At 37.3% G+C, this 16,033-nt stretch overlaps 2 protein-coding genes across 4 annotated transcripts in view; one reads left to right on the top strand and one right to left on the bottom strand.

Annotated features, from left to right (window-relative positions):
• Window positions 1-3,298, top strand: part of ccn6 (cellular communication network factor 6) — a 25,110-nt gene extending 21,812 nt beyond the window's left edge. The window contains exon 4 of the mRNA XM_084091132.1: window positions 1,845-3,298. Within this exon, the coding sequence (XP_083947258.1) occupies window positions 1,845-1,847 (3 nt within the window). The 3' untranslated portion in view covers window positions 1,848-3,298. The remainder of the gene's footprint in view (window positions 1-1,844) is intronic.
• Window positions 2,082-16,033, bottom strand: part of tube1 (tubulin, epsilon 1) — a 212,764-nt gene continuing 198,812 nt past the window's right edge. For 2 of the 3 annotated variants that reach the window (XM_084091129.1, XM_084091127.1), the window contains exons 11-12: window positions 11,677-11,851; window positions 9,463-11,199 (exon numbers count right to left, since the gene is read on the bottom strand). In XM_084091129.1, the coding sequence (XP_083947255.1) occupies window positions 11,050-11,199; window positions 11,677-11,851 (325 nt within the window). In that variant the 3' untranslated portion in view covers window positions 9,463-11,049. Of the gene's footprint in view, window positions 2,214-9,462; window positions 11,200-11,676; window positions 11,852-16,033 lie in introns of those variants that run through there. The other variant, XM_084091128.1, reaches the window with a different exon arrangement.

Raw genomic sequence — 16,033 nt, 5'->3', positions numbered from 1 at the left:
GGCCGTCTTAAGAACTAGTTTGACCAACTAGCAGTTAGTCTTACTTTTCTGATTCAAATTAGACAAATCTAACTTTCATGTAAATGACTTTAAACAGTTAGGACCAGTCTGGAAGAAAAAATTAGATGACTAACTTTTAAGACGAGTCTAAGCAGTTTATGCAACCGGCCACAAGTGTTACTTGCTGTATTTTATTATCTAATGGAATGACATCCTAAGTGTGAATTAAGTGTGAATACTTTTTAAAGGAAATGTAACTCATTCTTTTATATGCGTACTGAAAACGACAGTTACTAATTGGGTTGGTAGTTGGTAATAAGAACCAGGGCAATATGATCTCGTCAGCTTTATATAAAGGTGGATTTGCAAGAAAGTAAAAAAACAAAACAAAAAAACGTCAATGACCTTTAGTGTCAGGTGTCAGTACTCATGTCAGATTACTCACAGTACTATATTATAGCATTCCTAAAGAGCTTAAGGGAAAATTACAACCATTAGGATCTTGCAGTAAGTTTTTATTGAAACAAACAATCAAGAACAGGCGTGTTAGTGCCTGACAGAAACACAAAAGTCTCAACTGAAAAGAAAACCACCATAACCTGATGTTAATATGCACTTTTAATGAACGGGGCACTATTGGACTTGGCGATAGAGGCACAAATACCAGTTTATTTATTTGGGAACTATTAGATATGGTGCATAAACTAATCTACTATAAAATTAAACTAGCTGATTTTTATTTTATTTTTTACCACCTATACACACATTGTAGTGTTGACTGCCATATTACTTAGTTATTGTAAGAAAAACTGATATATTTGGACATTTTCCAAATGGTGGCAACAGGGTTGCAACAATCACAAAGCTATAATTCTTTGACATCCAAAGACTGACAATAGGGTTACACCATGTCAAATCAGCTTCCTCAGCTGAAATTTGTGCTTTTGTTAAGACTGTTTAAGGAAGGAAGATATACACAAATTATTAAATAAAAATAGTTAATATTTACCTTAAAGTGGGGCCAGAATTCCATATATTTATTTTATTTTATTTGAAGCTACACTACAGATCAACCTTATAATAGTGGCAGCATCGTTTTAGTTTTACACAGAGATATTAAGTATATTATTAAAACCAGTCGACTTCAGCACCCCTTGCTTCATTATGTCAATTATGTCTTATTGACTTATGTCAATTGTGTATTTCTAAACTTCTACCCAGTTTCAGGAATGTTTTTTTTTTTTTTTTTAAGGCTTGTGATTTTAGCTACTTCTGGTCCATTTCCATTTCACAGACTGGATACATGCTAACTGAAGTACTGCAGAATGATACATGTAACAGTTCATGGAATATTGCTATAGGATTGAAACAAGCTTATTTTCTGTGGGCCCTATTTAATTTTATATTTTAATATTGGTTATATATATTTATATTTGTATAAATGACATTTCATTTTCTTTATAGAAAGAAAATGTACATTTGGACAATGTACTTTCTGAGAAATCAGACAAAGTTTCAGTCAATCTAAATTCTTGACTATTACAAGTCATCTATGCTAAATAACAGCGATATAAATATAAACAGCAAAAGCGATATAAATACGTCACTGAAAACCAAACATTTACATTAGCAAGGCACAAAAAAATGAATGTACAAGAATCAATGAATGAAACATTTTCAGGGGTAAAAGCACAGGCTCTGAAAGGGCAAGTGGCATTTCCATCAACTGGACTGAAACTCTGTCACACAGGCAGGTCATTCTTCTTCACAACATTGGCAGACAATGCATAAAAGGATGTTGAAATTCATTATTTCTTATACTCAAGGATATGCAAGTATTACAGTAAATTACCTAATGAAGCAGAACTTTTCCAAAGTTCTATTTTTGAACCCCAAATCATAAGAAACGAAAGGATTTTTCTTGTAATCCTCTCTTTCATGCACAGATGCCAAGAGGGAAAACCTGCCGAGCGAAGTTCCAGGCCAGTAAAGCGGAGAAGCTCATGCTGTCTGGCTGTAGCAGCGTTAAGAAGCACCGGCCGACATACTGCGGCATCTGCACAGACAAGCGCTGCTGCCTTCCCAACAAGTCCACAATGCTGAACATAGACTTCCACTGCAAAGGAGGATCTAACGTACGCTGGAAGATGCAGTGGATCACGTCTTGTGTGTGTCAGAGGAAGTGTAATGGTGATGACAACATGTTCTCAGAGCTGCACTTAATATAAAACAGAGACAAAAAAAAAGGAAGTACACAATGCTTATTAGTTCTACTTAAAGCTAGCTATAGCATATGCACAGTTTTGGCCAGAAATACTCTATGCAAGTATGTAAACGAAGACAAGTAATTGTCAACACACTCCTGTTGTAAATGTGTTCATGCACTTTGGTGCAGGTAATAAACCTCAGTACCTCGGAGTTGCTTTCAATTGTCTGCCATTGAACTGAATGTGTTGGTTCAGGCAGCTATACGCTTTTATAACATGTAATGGCATGGTTCAGAAAGACCTGATTCAAACTGTTGTTTTACAGTAGTTTACCAAGAAGAGGTAAGACCAAATGTGTTTTCACTAATGAAACTATCCACTTTATTTTTAATGTAGAGTGAGCGCAGCCATTTGTATATTGAATGTGTCTGGCTTCGTGTCATCCGCTTAGTTATTTTTAGCTGTACAAAACAGCTTGTAATGCTGCTTGATAATGCAAACTGACATTTCTTACCATTTTATTTTAATGTATTGTCGGAATTATAAACTAGTTTGTAGCACAAATAGTTGTAATGTTTACTGCACTTCGTTATTCTTCTAGTTATTTACCTATAGCAGCTAATGAATCAGAAGTCTCACACATTCACAAAAATATATTTTTCCACAATGTAAAATAAGGTGGATAGCGTCCCTAGAGTCGACGCAGAAAGTGCAGTGTGTACTTGTCTTATGAAATGACTTTCATAAGCACCAGTGAAATTGTGTCTGCATTCACATATTTGAGCAGAGTATGTTTCAGGCCTAAACGCCCAACTGTCTGAACAAATCAAAATCAGTGTTTTACTCTGTTGTTTTGAATATGGCAAGTAAAGAAGAAAGGGAGACATTTTGTAAACACTTTAATGAATCAATGTCAAACATGTTAATACAAGTCTTGCTTTAACTATGACTCAAATCCTCAGTCACAGGTACCTGTAGAGATAAGTGTACTTGTAGGATAACATGCTGACCTTCCAAAAACTCAGCTCAGAGGTTAAACATTGATATATGCTTCTGAGTAAGTCAAAAGTCAGAATAATTTAAACCTCTTTAAAAATAAATAAATAATAATAATAATAAAAATAGACACATCTACACTACGCATTATCCTGGAGTGAAGCTCAACCAACTAGAGGTGACACTGAAAACAGAAATCGTGCCAAAGGCAAAATCTATAATGGAATACCCAGGGAAAGCCATCCTTTTGCATTCCTATTCATGTTCAACTGCATAAATATTCATGAAGGAAAAATATATTGTTCATAGCTTTAGAAGGTCTGAACAGAAGACAAGATAAAAGTACTGTTAAAAGACCAAATTCAACATACACCTTATTGATGATGCATCCTACATATGGGCAGACAGATAAACCTTTAACACAATATGAACGCAACACACTTAACTGCATGTTAAGCGTTTTTACAAAGAAAATCATTATAGAGAAAATGTTTGATATGGCTTAATGCATTAAGATCATATTCTGGGCTCGTGTGTTCCAGTATATAGCATGCATCATCAATAAGGTGTATCCTGAATTTGATCTTTTAAATAGTACATGAAGCCACGTTAAATGTTTAGGATGTCCTGCTGTTTGGAGTGATTGAAATACTGTGGCGGGTGCCATTTATGGATCACAGGTGTCCAGAACTTGCTTTTCTGTTCACATATATTTGAGAGGTGATCTTAATATTCATGGCTTGTAACAGATTCATAATTGACAGGCCTGTGCTGCAGTTGTATGGGTGTTTTGCTCTCCAGGTCTCTGTGCCAGTCATGGGACTGAAAACTATGAATTGCTGTATGTGTGAACAGCTCTTGAGAATTTGACCCACCTATAGGGTATCTGTATGCAGTACTGGGCAGATAAATCGCAAATTGTAGTCTTTTACTCATTTCAAATTACATGACGAAAATTGTAGTTAGTAATGTAATCTATATTACTCATTTTAGGCAATGTATTCAGACTACTTTTAGATTACTTTTGATCAATCTTGTTTAAAATCTCAGGGGTCTCCAAGAAAATGTTTTAGGTCAAAGGGGTTTTCTGACCAAAAAAAAATGAATCAATGAATTTCAAAAAAATCCCTGCATTACATGAACAAATAATTATAAACATGAAAACAGCAATGACATTACACATTCAACGTTTTCTAGGATTTAAATATTTTTGTCACTGCTGATGCATAGCTGTGAAACACTCTTTATTATATCCAGTGTTTAATAGTTTAGTAGTTTGTGAACCACATTGTGAACAGTCAAAGCTAAACCGTATGACACAATCAGATTTTTTAGAAAAGAAAATATAAGGGTAAAAAGAAGATTTAGTGAGAATGAATAAATTATGAATAATTTACTGCCATTGTGTGAATACGTAATCATATAATCTATAAAAAGTAACTGTAATCTGATTATGAGCATTTTAAAACGTACTGTAATATAATCTAATTACATTACTACATTTTTGGAATCTGATTACGTAATCCATGACATTTAATCAGTTAATACCCATCACTGTCTGTATGTTTAAGGATATTACATTTAAGACCTTTTATGACTTTATGCAAGAATTTAAGATTGAATTTAATTAAAAACCTATGAGGTATTAAAATGTTTTAAGGGAAACAGCTTCAAACACGACAACATGATCAATGAACTGTATCACTGGTCATTAGAGAATGACAAAAATACTTTAGGGACCTGCAACAATTGATTAAACAGGCATAAATTAAAACCTTCTGAATGAATGATTATAGGGATATGAAAACAAGTGTAAAGTAAAAATACAGCTAACCTGCAAACAAATCATCTGCCAACAGGTCAATATAGAGAGAGACATATTAAATGAGGATGAGAGTTTGACTGTGCCAATAACAAGACTATAGAATTGACTGTGTGTGTTAATCTAGTATTACATAAAGTGGCATTTCTTGGGTTTTACTGAAGTGTAATAAAAAATGAATCTGTGTTTCCTTCTATTAAAACTACATTATTCAGGCAATGTTTGATATTATGACTATTTTATTAACTTTTTCATACACAAAAACAAACAAACTGTAATAACATTTTACAGGTGAAGTGGCACTTGTACATGGATGGGCAATTCCTTTCCCTGAAGGCTACTGTCCTGCAGAGATGAGGTACATCCCTGATCCAACACCTCTATAAACAAATCTAACCAAAGTCTTCAGGATTACTTCCATCAATGCACTAGTGTCACCAAAACTCCACAGTTATAGATCCACAGATCCACTCCGAATTCACACCACTGGTTGAGCCAATGTTTCTATGGGCCCTATCATATAACCGGCGCAATGCAAGTGTTTTTTGCTAGTTTCAGCCCGACACAGTTTTCATTTTCACTTCCTGCTTTAAATAGCAAATGCATTTGCCCATTTATGCGCCCATGGGCTGCTGGTCTGAAATGATGTGTGTTCAGGTTAGTGTTGTCACGATACCAAAATTATTGTTTCGATACCGATACCAAGTCAAGTATTGCGTTTTCGATACTTTTCCTGAAAAGGGAGAAACACTCTCAAATATCATTGCTGTGCTTTATTTTAAAACCGGGACAACATTCTAATTATATAACACACTAATAAATGAACATATGAACAGCAGATATATTAAACATTTGAACAAAATATGAAATATCAAAATATAAAAATATACATTAGAGCAATGACATTCAAGATAAAAAAAATGATAAATTTAGCAGCATTATCTCATTTATCATAAGAAACATAAGAGCTTTATCTTGATTCTGAACTTTGAATAAAAATATGAACAGCGATTATATTAAACAATGTTTAATATTGGTAACATATGATAAGCCTCATTGGTGATATATTTGACGTGGGAGAGAGAGTTGTGGAAGGCCTATACTTCATGTTAAACATAAATAGCAGCAAAGACAACGTCGGCAGTGTTGACGGCAAAATAGGCTACAGAATAATTCGTTCTGTATTGAGAGGTGCAATATTTGAAAATCGATCATATTTTTTTTAAAATTACATTTATATTTATGTCAAAACTTTCAAACATCAAAATGTCATTTATTAATATGTATTCGTGTCAAAATGACATGACATGACAAATGACATATTTTGCCTGGAAACGCTTCCAACACGCTTGCGTGTCGCGTGAAAAATAGGCGTCGGTTCTATTTCTAGCATGCACACGTTTTCCGCGCGTCTCGAGCTGCGCCCAGACGCGTGTCACGCAGGCAGTTAACATGGGAGCCGAAATAAAAACGGACACGACACGCAGCCAGTGTGTCACCGGCCTTACAAATCTTGAACGCGGTCATTCTTAGAATTATCGATACTAATAAATTAAGGAATCGTGACGTTTTTAATTTCCGATTTACTTTTGAAGTATCAGTGCACCATGCAACAGAGCAAGGTAGGCAACGTACTTCCATATGTCACTCCTCGCGTCATCTTTTTCTACGAGTCGTGGACCACTTGTGCTCGCACATGCAGCCATCTCGCTGTAGTGTTTTGTCACATGACACTGACAGCGGCAGGTTCTTTGCTGCGTGCGTCAGGAAAAACAACAACACAGATGTCCATAGGGAGGCGTTTTTTTTTTTTTAGTATCGATACTGATAAATTTAGGTATCGTGACGTTTTTCATTTCCAAGTATCGCGATACTTTTGAAGTATCGATACACCGTGCAACACTAGTTCAGGTGCATTGTTGGCGGGTTGCTATTTTTTCTGGAACTGAAATTGACAAACAAAAACCTAGTCTAAAGTCAATGGCGCAGTATTTTTTTTGTTATTTAAAGGGCGCATTAGTAATATGCGCCTATAGGCGGGTCCACAACGCGCGTACAATCAGCTTATTACACACAGGAACGCGCATCAGCACACAAACATTCCAAATATTAAAAATTAAAGGATTATAATGTAAGAGATTATTATTGTGTACATAAAGCTATGGTGAAATCCGGCTTGCCCCGTAGATGGTCTGTTTCCTCGCTGGAGAAGCGTTCAGTTTTTTCGATTGCAAATTCCAGCATGTAAATAGCGAATCCACCATGGCGTGAGCGCAACTGGCTTTTAAAGGGAATGGGAGATAAGACTCTGATTGGTTTATTGCACATAAAGCCCAAAACACACCCATTACTCATTAAGAGAATAGAGGCAACCCTTTTAGACCATGCGCTGGGAGTGCCGACCATTTTTCAAGAAAATATTGGTCCAAAAATTTGAAAGTATTGTTTATTATACATGTAGATCACTTTGTCTAGTATCAAAGACTATGACACAAAAAGGCCTGTTCTGGCTGCAATTGTTTCTCATGGGGCCGTAAAATATTCTTAATGTAGCATCTGGACCAATCAGACACACACAAATTATTCATTATATTTAATGAATAATCCAGCAAACTCACTCTCCCAACAAAGGTCTGTGAAACTTCCCCCAAAACTAACATCCCAAATGAAGCTAACACAATAGCAGAACCCGGTGTCCTGTTACAGGAAACATTAGCCCCTTTCACACAGCGTGATGATCCCGGCAAATTGCCAGAACGCCTTCTGTGTGAACGCAAACACGACCCGGGATTGATGCCGGCACCGATGCCAGGTTGGGGACCTAGTAACATTGCCGTGTTCAGTCCCGGAACGCGCGCTGTGTGAACAAAAGCCGTAATAATGCCGTGTTGTAGTGATGACGCTGAAGCCGGGATCGTTCGCCAGCTAGTGAAACGGTACGTAATGCGCAAGTTTATGATCGAATCAGAGAAAAAAATCTCTGCGGAATCTCTGTGTGAAAGGGGCTATTAAGACTGATGAGACTTTTACCACCCAAAAGGAATTTGCAGAGAGTTGTGACTCTCACTTAATTCTTGCTGAGAAGGAGAAATAAACCCTTTTAATCCTATATATTCTATATATAACCACTTGAGAAATGTTTAAACATGTATCTAATTTTCCCATCTCATGAATTTCCTTTTATGTGGTTTGGCCTATGTATTCATTCTCTCTTTTAAACTCTTTTGGATTAATGTTTCAGACTTGCATATTATGGTTAACCAAAATCATATGTGTAGCATGTTTAGTCTCTATAAACTCCAATCTTCGTCCCCCATTTGTTAATTTACATTACATTTTGCTAACTTTGTGATGCATTAGTATTATAAGAATCTTGAAGATTCTTTTGTTAAACACCCAATCAAATTACATGTTCAAAGGCCTGCTTGAACAAAAGGTCGAAAAGAAATTCCCTCCAAAGGGAACAACTTCTCATTGGCTCACAACCCTCCAGAGGGTGTGACATCTTCCCACTTTAAAAATCACTGATCACAAGATCACGCCTCTTAGTCCCTTTTCTGAAATCCTTATGTGAAGATGATGCTGAACTAGAAATTTTCTAAGGACCCCCAAGCTTGTGCCAGGCTGCAGCCTTGTCTTTCCATTCACCAAAGACCCTCTGACTCCCACTGGTTCACTCTCATCAAGACAACATCAGCAAAGATCAACTGGAGCCTCAACAAATTGCATCAGGACAGTTTAATTCAAATGGGCGAGACATGCAAGTATCGAACTTAGTCTCATTATTTGATACATTAAGTATCCTTACCCCTTTTAAAGAAGGGCGTGTTAGAACTAAACTGATGGTTTGCTCAAGGCTGTTGATCTGCTGAATTTCAAACAATGCAATAACTTCTTGCTTTCCTGTATTCTGCTTCAGCTCTCTTTCCCTTGGTAAACTCTGTGCATGTATGTATGTGTTAGAGTAGTTTAAGTGTTTAGTCTAATTAATAAAGTCATATTCATATCACACGTAAAGTTGTCCGTGTCTCAAGCTCATACTGTTCCTAGTCCCTAATCATGTAGATTTTGACTACAGGCTCTGAATAGTACTGTACAGTAAGAAAGACATGTCCCATACCCCGGAAATGTACATTTCAGTACAATTAATAAACAATTAACACTGAGTGTTCATGGCACAAACAGGTTAATTGATTGTAATATTAATTACTACATTAAGTTAATTCTATTAACTGATCCAAATATTCATAATTAATTATAACAAGTTATGATTGATTATTAATATTTATTTAGAGCAAATTTGCAACATAATCATTTACAGGGGCTGGTCAGTGATTTTATTGCTGTCTGAATCCAGAATGTCAGTGTTTTTCTACCACCACAAGTGCAAAATCCCCGGCCAAATTACCTTGTTTTTTTGTTGTTATTTTTTTTTTTGATAAACACCAAGGTCGTGAGGTGATTTAATTGCTTTCCGAATCCACATCACTGAGTTTACAAGAAGAGATCAATTGAAAATGTACTGTTTAAATCTTTTTTGTCCACTGCTGAGCACCATAGGATAACGATTATGCTTCGCTGTAATTTGGATCCATTTTAAAGAGTTAGCCGACTTACACTTTTATTACTGAAATGCTGTAAAGTATTTACAAGAACAATGTGCACTTTCATCACCACTCAAAGGATAAAGAAAAGCAAGCAAACATTTGAAATGGCAGAAACTATATACATTTAAAAATATAAACCAAGCAGCTGAAGAATAACAAATTTTAAGAATCTATTTCAAATATGTTTTAGATCTGCTTATCCCATTTCCTTACATAACATCACATAAAAAACTAAGGTGAACTATACTGTATTGGGCATTCAAGGTGAACATGAGGGCATCCATTTACTGATTAGATTTAACAGTTTCCTTTGAAGGGGTTTTGTTAGTCTTTGATCTTTCTACTAAGAGTTGAACTATGTGTGAATGTTTACCTAGTCTTAGTTCTTGTGACCATGTGTTGTTTATACAATTTGGGGGGTACCATTATCTCAGTTGGGGGTAATTGCCTCTATTGTCTTTAGATGATTAGATTCAGTAGTCATCTCTAAGGCTGTGTGTAAGTTCAGCACCTTTAAGGACAGCCCACTGAATTGCCTATAAGATACCATGTAAAGTTCCCTCAGTCAGATCATGTTGGAAGTACTGCAGCAACGTACAGCGGAGTTCTCAATAAAGAATAACTTCCGTTGAACGCGATCCCAACTGTCTCCTGGTCTCTGCTTCGATGAAAGAAAACTTTCCAACACAGCTTTATGTTTACCTTATGTCAATAAGTATCATGCTGTATTAACTTATTTCTGCTCATTTCCAGATTTTTAAAATGACATCCATTATAGATAAAAAACAAATAATTAGGATATTATTTTCCTATTTTTAAATAAAATATGAATTTATTCTAATTCCAAGCATATGACATTTTATTTACAGCAGACAATCATGCGAATGACCATGTCAGCAGTGTGTTCCCGAGTTCGTAGGATCACAAAACTCGCTCCTCAACAGCAAATAATTCGCCATCCGAATGCATGAGTTTAACACTGAGGTGCCATGCAAATGTATTTACAGATGTCCACAGGAGAAACGATTACCGTCCGAATAGGGCTACAGATGGTGTATTACAATGAAAGGGAGAAAGTGCAGTGTGCAATATGGTGGAATAAGTCCCGCCTTCTAACTAAAAGACCAAATCGCTGATTAGTAAAGTATTTGCGTCCCTGCAGCTGCTGTTAATGCTTTTAAAAAAAGCATAAGATACAACATTTATGAGACAGTTGTTGTAAGATTTCATTGGTGATTTCAAATATGAAATTTAATCGTAAGCTTTGTGAACAGCTTTGGAGAATTTGATGTTTCCCCATTCAAAGAGATAGGAGCTGTACTTGCATGACTGAAGTAGCTGCCCGAGAGGAGTTTCAAAGATGGCCACCGACTGAAATGACTTGCCTTGAAAGGGTCTTTGCTAGTATACACAGCGGTCAGGTGGCGATGGTGAGTCTGGGCGCATTGGGCATGAGAGGGTGTTCCAGGTGTGTGTAGTCATCAATAAGATCTGAGATGGATGATAGTGCCTCATTAAACCCAGCCAACTCCATGCCATCCACTGCTAGATAATGATGCAAGTGAGCCTGAGGGCAGAACAAACAAAACACCATTAATACATACTGTACATATGGACACTAAAATATAGGAATGTGAAGCAAAATATCAAACCGTGTAGCTTTTATTTTAAATTAAAATTTTAAATGGTCACAAGTTTGAGAGACAATACAACTATTTTCAAAGGTGAAATGTGTAACTGTTTAAGTCAAAATACTTTTCAGTAAGACATAAGACAACTTAAGCCATTTGGTTTCCCTGAAAAGTTTAAGTCCTATGGCGCTATCATCCCAACCATGAGCCATTCACGAAACAAGAAACATTCTTAAAAACACAATTCTCCTTTACTTGACATCTTAAAAGCCCAACGCATGACATGAAACCATTTACTTCCCCTTAAACTGTCATCATTGAGAAAACTAGTGTCTGTGCAATAAAAAAAACACAGAAGGCAATTATGAATATGTGACGTGTGATATGCTATACAGTGGTGCTTTGGGACACACCTTCCTACGGTAGAGTTTCACAAAATGTTCCCTTAGTTCAAAAAAGGTAGATTTCACACATGTGTTGTTGGCTAAGGCCAACAGAGAATGTGAGTGACACACAGGAGGGACTGAACACAGGCTAGTCTTCCATCCCTCCTGATTCCATGGGACAAATGGCAGGGTGGGCTTTAGCCTAAAAAAGAAGAAAAAAGAAGAACACAGATTATTCTTTACTTCGAAATAGAGAGATGCAAGTAAATAATCAAGGATTATATACAGATCACTTCAATAAAGCAGGGCTATGCAGTTTCTGGAATTTCTTCGCTGTATTCTCGCAGGTTTCTCTATAGAGCTCCCCCTTCAGCTTCGGAATAGATATTTGACAACACTGTCGAAAAACTCGTTGGCGACTCTCAGATACCAGAGGCTATAGATCAACGACATCAAAGCAGATGGGACATTCTTTAACCCTTTCGCACGTATGATCACACCGGTGTGATCAGTCTTGGCTGGTCCCTGGAGCGTACGATCACACCGGTATGATTAGAACGGTCAGTGCATCACGTGATCAACTGCTAAATTCAAATGTGCTTTCGCGCGTTGGCTGGCGCTGAGCCAGAGACAGGCACGCTCAGTGGTGTCATATATATCACAACTTTTCAGTGTTTTCAACCACATAATGTTTATTTTAGGTTTCAGACATATAAATTCACATAAGTACTAAAAAAACAAAACATTTAGAGTTTGTAAAATACTGATGTCTATGGAAAAGGCAATAATAATCCTTTCCATTATAATTAGACATTTTTTATTCATATCAGATACACATTGTGTAAATAACTTTAAAGTTTACTCTATTCTTATCCCAGTTCACCAGCCACTTACTTTTATGTATTTCGGGAGAAGTGGATGAATTCACGTGTTGTAAATCCAACAGATCCGTATTTCGGGAGAAGTGGATGAATTCACGTGTTGTAAATCCAACAGATCCGATTCTCTGAACTGCGCCTGCGGCACAAACTAAGATGGCGGCGCCCATCGCACATACAGCTCAACTAACGCGATCGTTATAAAGGTGTTTAAACAACAAAACACTTCCACTTGCATATATTTGACAATCGGAATATCAGATATTTCATGCCATAGCTAACAAATTTGTGAATATTTGTGAATATTCATTCAGCGCTGTTGTTGCTGTGGTGTGTCACGTGACAAGCAATGATGCGTCACCATGGAAACCATAAAGTGACACGTTCTAAATAACGGTCGCCTTGAAAAACTCACGCTGGGGGGGTCAGTCAGAATTTTTTTTAACTTATGTGTGAAAGGGTTAAAACGTCTTCATTCGGGTTCGAACAGCGTGAGGGAGTGCAATAATGACAGAATTTTAGCAGATTTTTTTTGCCATAAAGCAATTCGTTACATTGCGAGACCTGATATCACGCGATACTTCCTGACGCTGAGGCCGGCGAACCGCCGGCCCAAAGTTGCAAGGGTGGTTTTTCGGCTCACAGGTGCTTGGGGGGTGCGAGACGACCACCATTCAACCCGAAAAAAGTCATATAACTATTCCAATGACTCCAAAACTGTTCGGTTAAGGTAAAAAAGTTACTTAGTTCACCTTTAAAAGAGAGATATACTATAGCTCTATTCCAACTTAGACAGCATTTTAAAGCGTCACAGGAGTGCTCCTAATGCAAAGTATTTCAAATAGTAGACAACAACAACCACAAAAAAGATGCTGCGAGTTGGCCAAAATGTAGGATAGGAACTTTCAAGGATAAGACAGTGGATGAAACTAAAGAATTATAAATAATCATATTTCATTAAAGTTGCGGTATGCAACTTTTGCCTCTCTATTGCCATCTCTGTTTGAAACATAAAATTGCAAGTTACTTTAGTTATTTTTTTTTTATTTTTGTGAGTATTTTGAGTAGTTATTATTTATTAGTGCTTCAGCACTGCTCCTCTGCGTGGATGAATCGGTGATCACAAATCAGAATGGATCTGACATTGTACATCGACATGACAATAAGAAGTATGTCCTATTAGGCCACATGTGTCAAACTCTGCTCCTGGAGGGCCACTGTCCTGCAGAGTTTATCTCCAAAACACCTGCCTGGAAGATTCTACAACCCCAAATCAGAAAAAGTTGGGACACTGTACAAATTGTGAATAAAAACAGAATGCAATGATGTGGAAGTTTCAAATTTCAATATTTTATTCAGAATACAACATAGATGGCATATCAAATGTTTAAACTGAGAAAATGTATCATTTTAAGGGAAAAATAAGTTATTTTTAAATTTCATGGCATCAACACATCTCAAAAAAGTTGGGACAAGGCCATGTTTACCACTGTGTGGCATCCCCTCTTCTTTTTATAACAGTCTGCAAACGTCTGGGGACTGAGGAGACAAGTTGCTCAAGTTTAGGAATAGGAATGTTGTCCCATTCTTGTCTAATACAGGCTTCTAGTTGCTCAACTGTCTTAGGTCTTCTTTGCCGCATCTTCCTCTTTATGATGCATCAAATGTTTCTATGGGTGAAAGATCTGGACTGCAGGCTGGCCATTTCAGTACCCGGATCCTTCTTCTACGCAGCCATGATATTGTAATCGATGCAGTATGTGGTCTGGCATTGTCATGTTGGAAAATGCAAGGTCTTCCCTGAAAGAGAAGACGTCTGGATGGGAGCATATGTTGTTCTAGAACTTGGATATACCTTTCAGCATTGATGGTGCCTTTCCAGATGTGTCAGCTGCCCATGCCACACGCACTCATGCAACCCCATACCTTCAGAGATGCAGGCTTCTGAACTGAGCGCTGATAACAACTTGGGTTGTCCTTGTCCTCTTTAGTCCGGATGACATGGTGTCCCAGTTTTCCAAAAAGAACTTCAAATTTTGATTCGTCTGACCACAGAACAGTTTTCCACTTTGCCACAGTCCATTTTAAATGAGCCTTGGCCCAGAGAAAATGCCTGCGCTTCTGGATCCTGTTTGGATATGGCTTCATTTTTAACCCATAGAGTTTTATCCGGCAACGGCGAATGGCACGGTGGATTGTGTTCACCGACAATGTTTTCTGGAAGTTTTCCTGAGCCCATGTTGTGATTTCCATTACAGTAGCATTCCTGTATGTGATGCAGTGCCGTCTAAGGACCCGAAGATCACAGGCATCCAGTATGGTTTTCCGGCCTTGACCCTTACGCACAGAGATTGTTCCAGATTCTCTGAATCTTTGGATATTATGCACTGTAGATGATGATAACTTCAGACTCTTTGCAATTTTTCTCTGAGAAACTCCTTTCTGATATTGCTCCACTATTTTTCGCCACTCTGAGAGGCTCTTTTTATACCCAATCATGTTGCCAATTGACCTAATAAGTTGCAAATTGGTCCTCCAGCAGTTCCTTATATGTACATTTAACTTTTCCGGCCTCTTATTGCTACCTGTCCCAACTTTTTTGGAATGTGTAGCTCTCATGAAATCCAAAATGAGCCAATATTTGGCATGACATTTCAAAATTTCTCACTTTCAACATTTGATATGTTATCTATATTCTATTGTGAATAAAATATAAGTTTATGAGATTTGTAAAGTATTCCATTCCTTTTTTACTCACAATTTGTACAGTGTCCCAACTTTTTCTGATTTGGGGTTGTAGTAATCCTGAAGACCTTGATTGGCTGGTTCAGGTGTGTTAAATTAGAGTTGGAGCTAAACGTAAAAGTTTGACAACCCTGTACTAGCCATGCATCCGAAAATATGTCATCTGAACAAGTAACACATCTGCCGGTTTTGTTCTGAACAAATGAAAACATAAATGTATTAAATTAAATCACATTACTGATGTTCAAATCTAACTACTACTCAGTCAGATCAGATCACACATTGCAAATTAACTAGCTAGCTATTGAGCCACCGAAATGTCTTTACTGTTCAGGATTCTCCAGACGTCAACGACGACATTTAAAAGCACAATTAAAAGCAGCCATCTAGATGAAAAGCTTAAAGGTGCAGTAAGCGATTTCTGAAAAACACTGTTTAAAGTGGATCGGACTGAGCACCACAACAAACCAGCCACTACCAATCAGAGGTAGTAGGGGGCGTGTCCACCCATGATGGGGGAGAGTGAGCTAATCAGCAGTAGGGGGCGTATCCACTCATGATGGGGGAGGAGAGAGAGTGAGTCAATCAGCAGTAGGGGGCATGTCCACTCATGTCAATCAGCAGTAGGGGGCGTGTCAACTCATGATTGGGAGGAGAGAGAGTGAGCAAGACGGAGATTGACTGTAGAAAGAGAGATGGCTGAGAGACATTAAAAAAGAGAAAAAGAAAAGGGTTATGATCAGGCAAGAGCTTTAGAACCC

Source organism: Abramis brama (genome assembly GCF_963993115.1).
Source record: "Abramis brama genome assembly, chromosome: 18".
In the NCBI taxonomy this organism is placed as follows: Eukaryota; Metazoa; Chordata; class Actinopteri; order Cypriniformes; family Leuciscidae; genus Abramis; species Abramis brama.
This window is presented reverse-complemented; position numbering and strand designations above follow the sequence as displayed.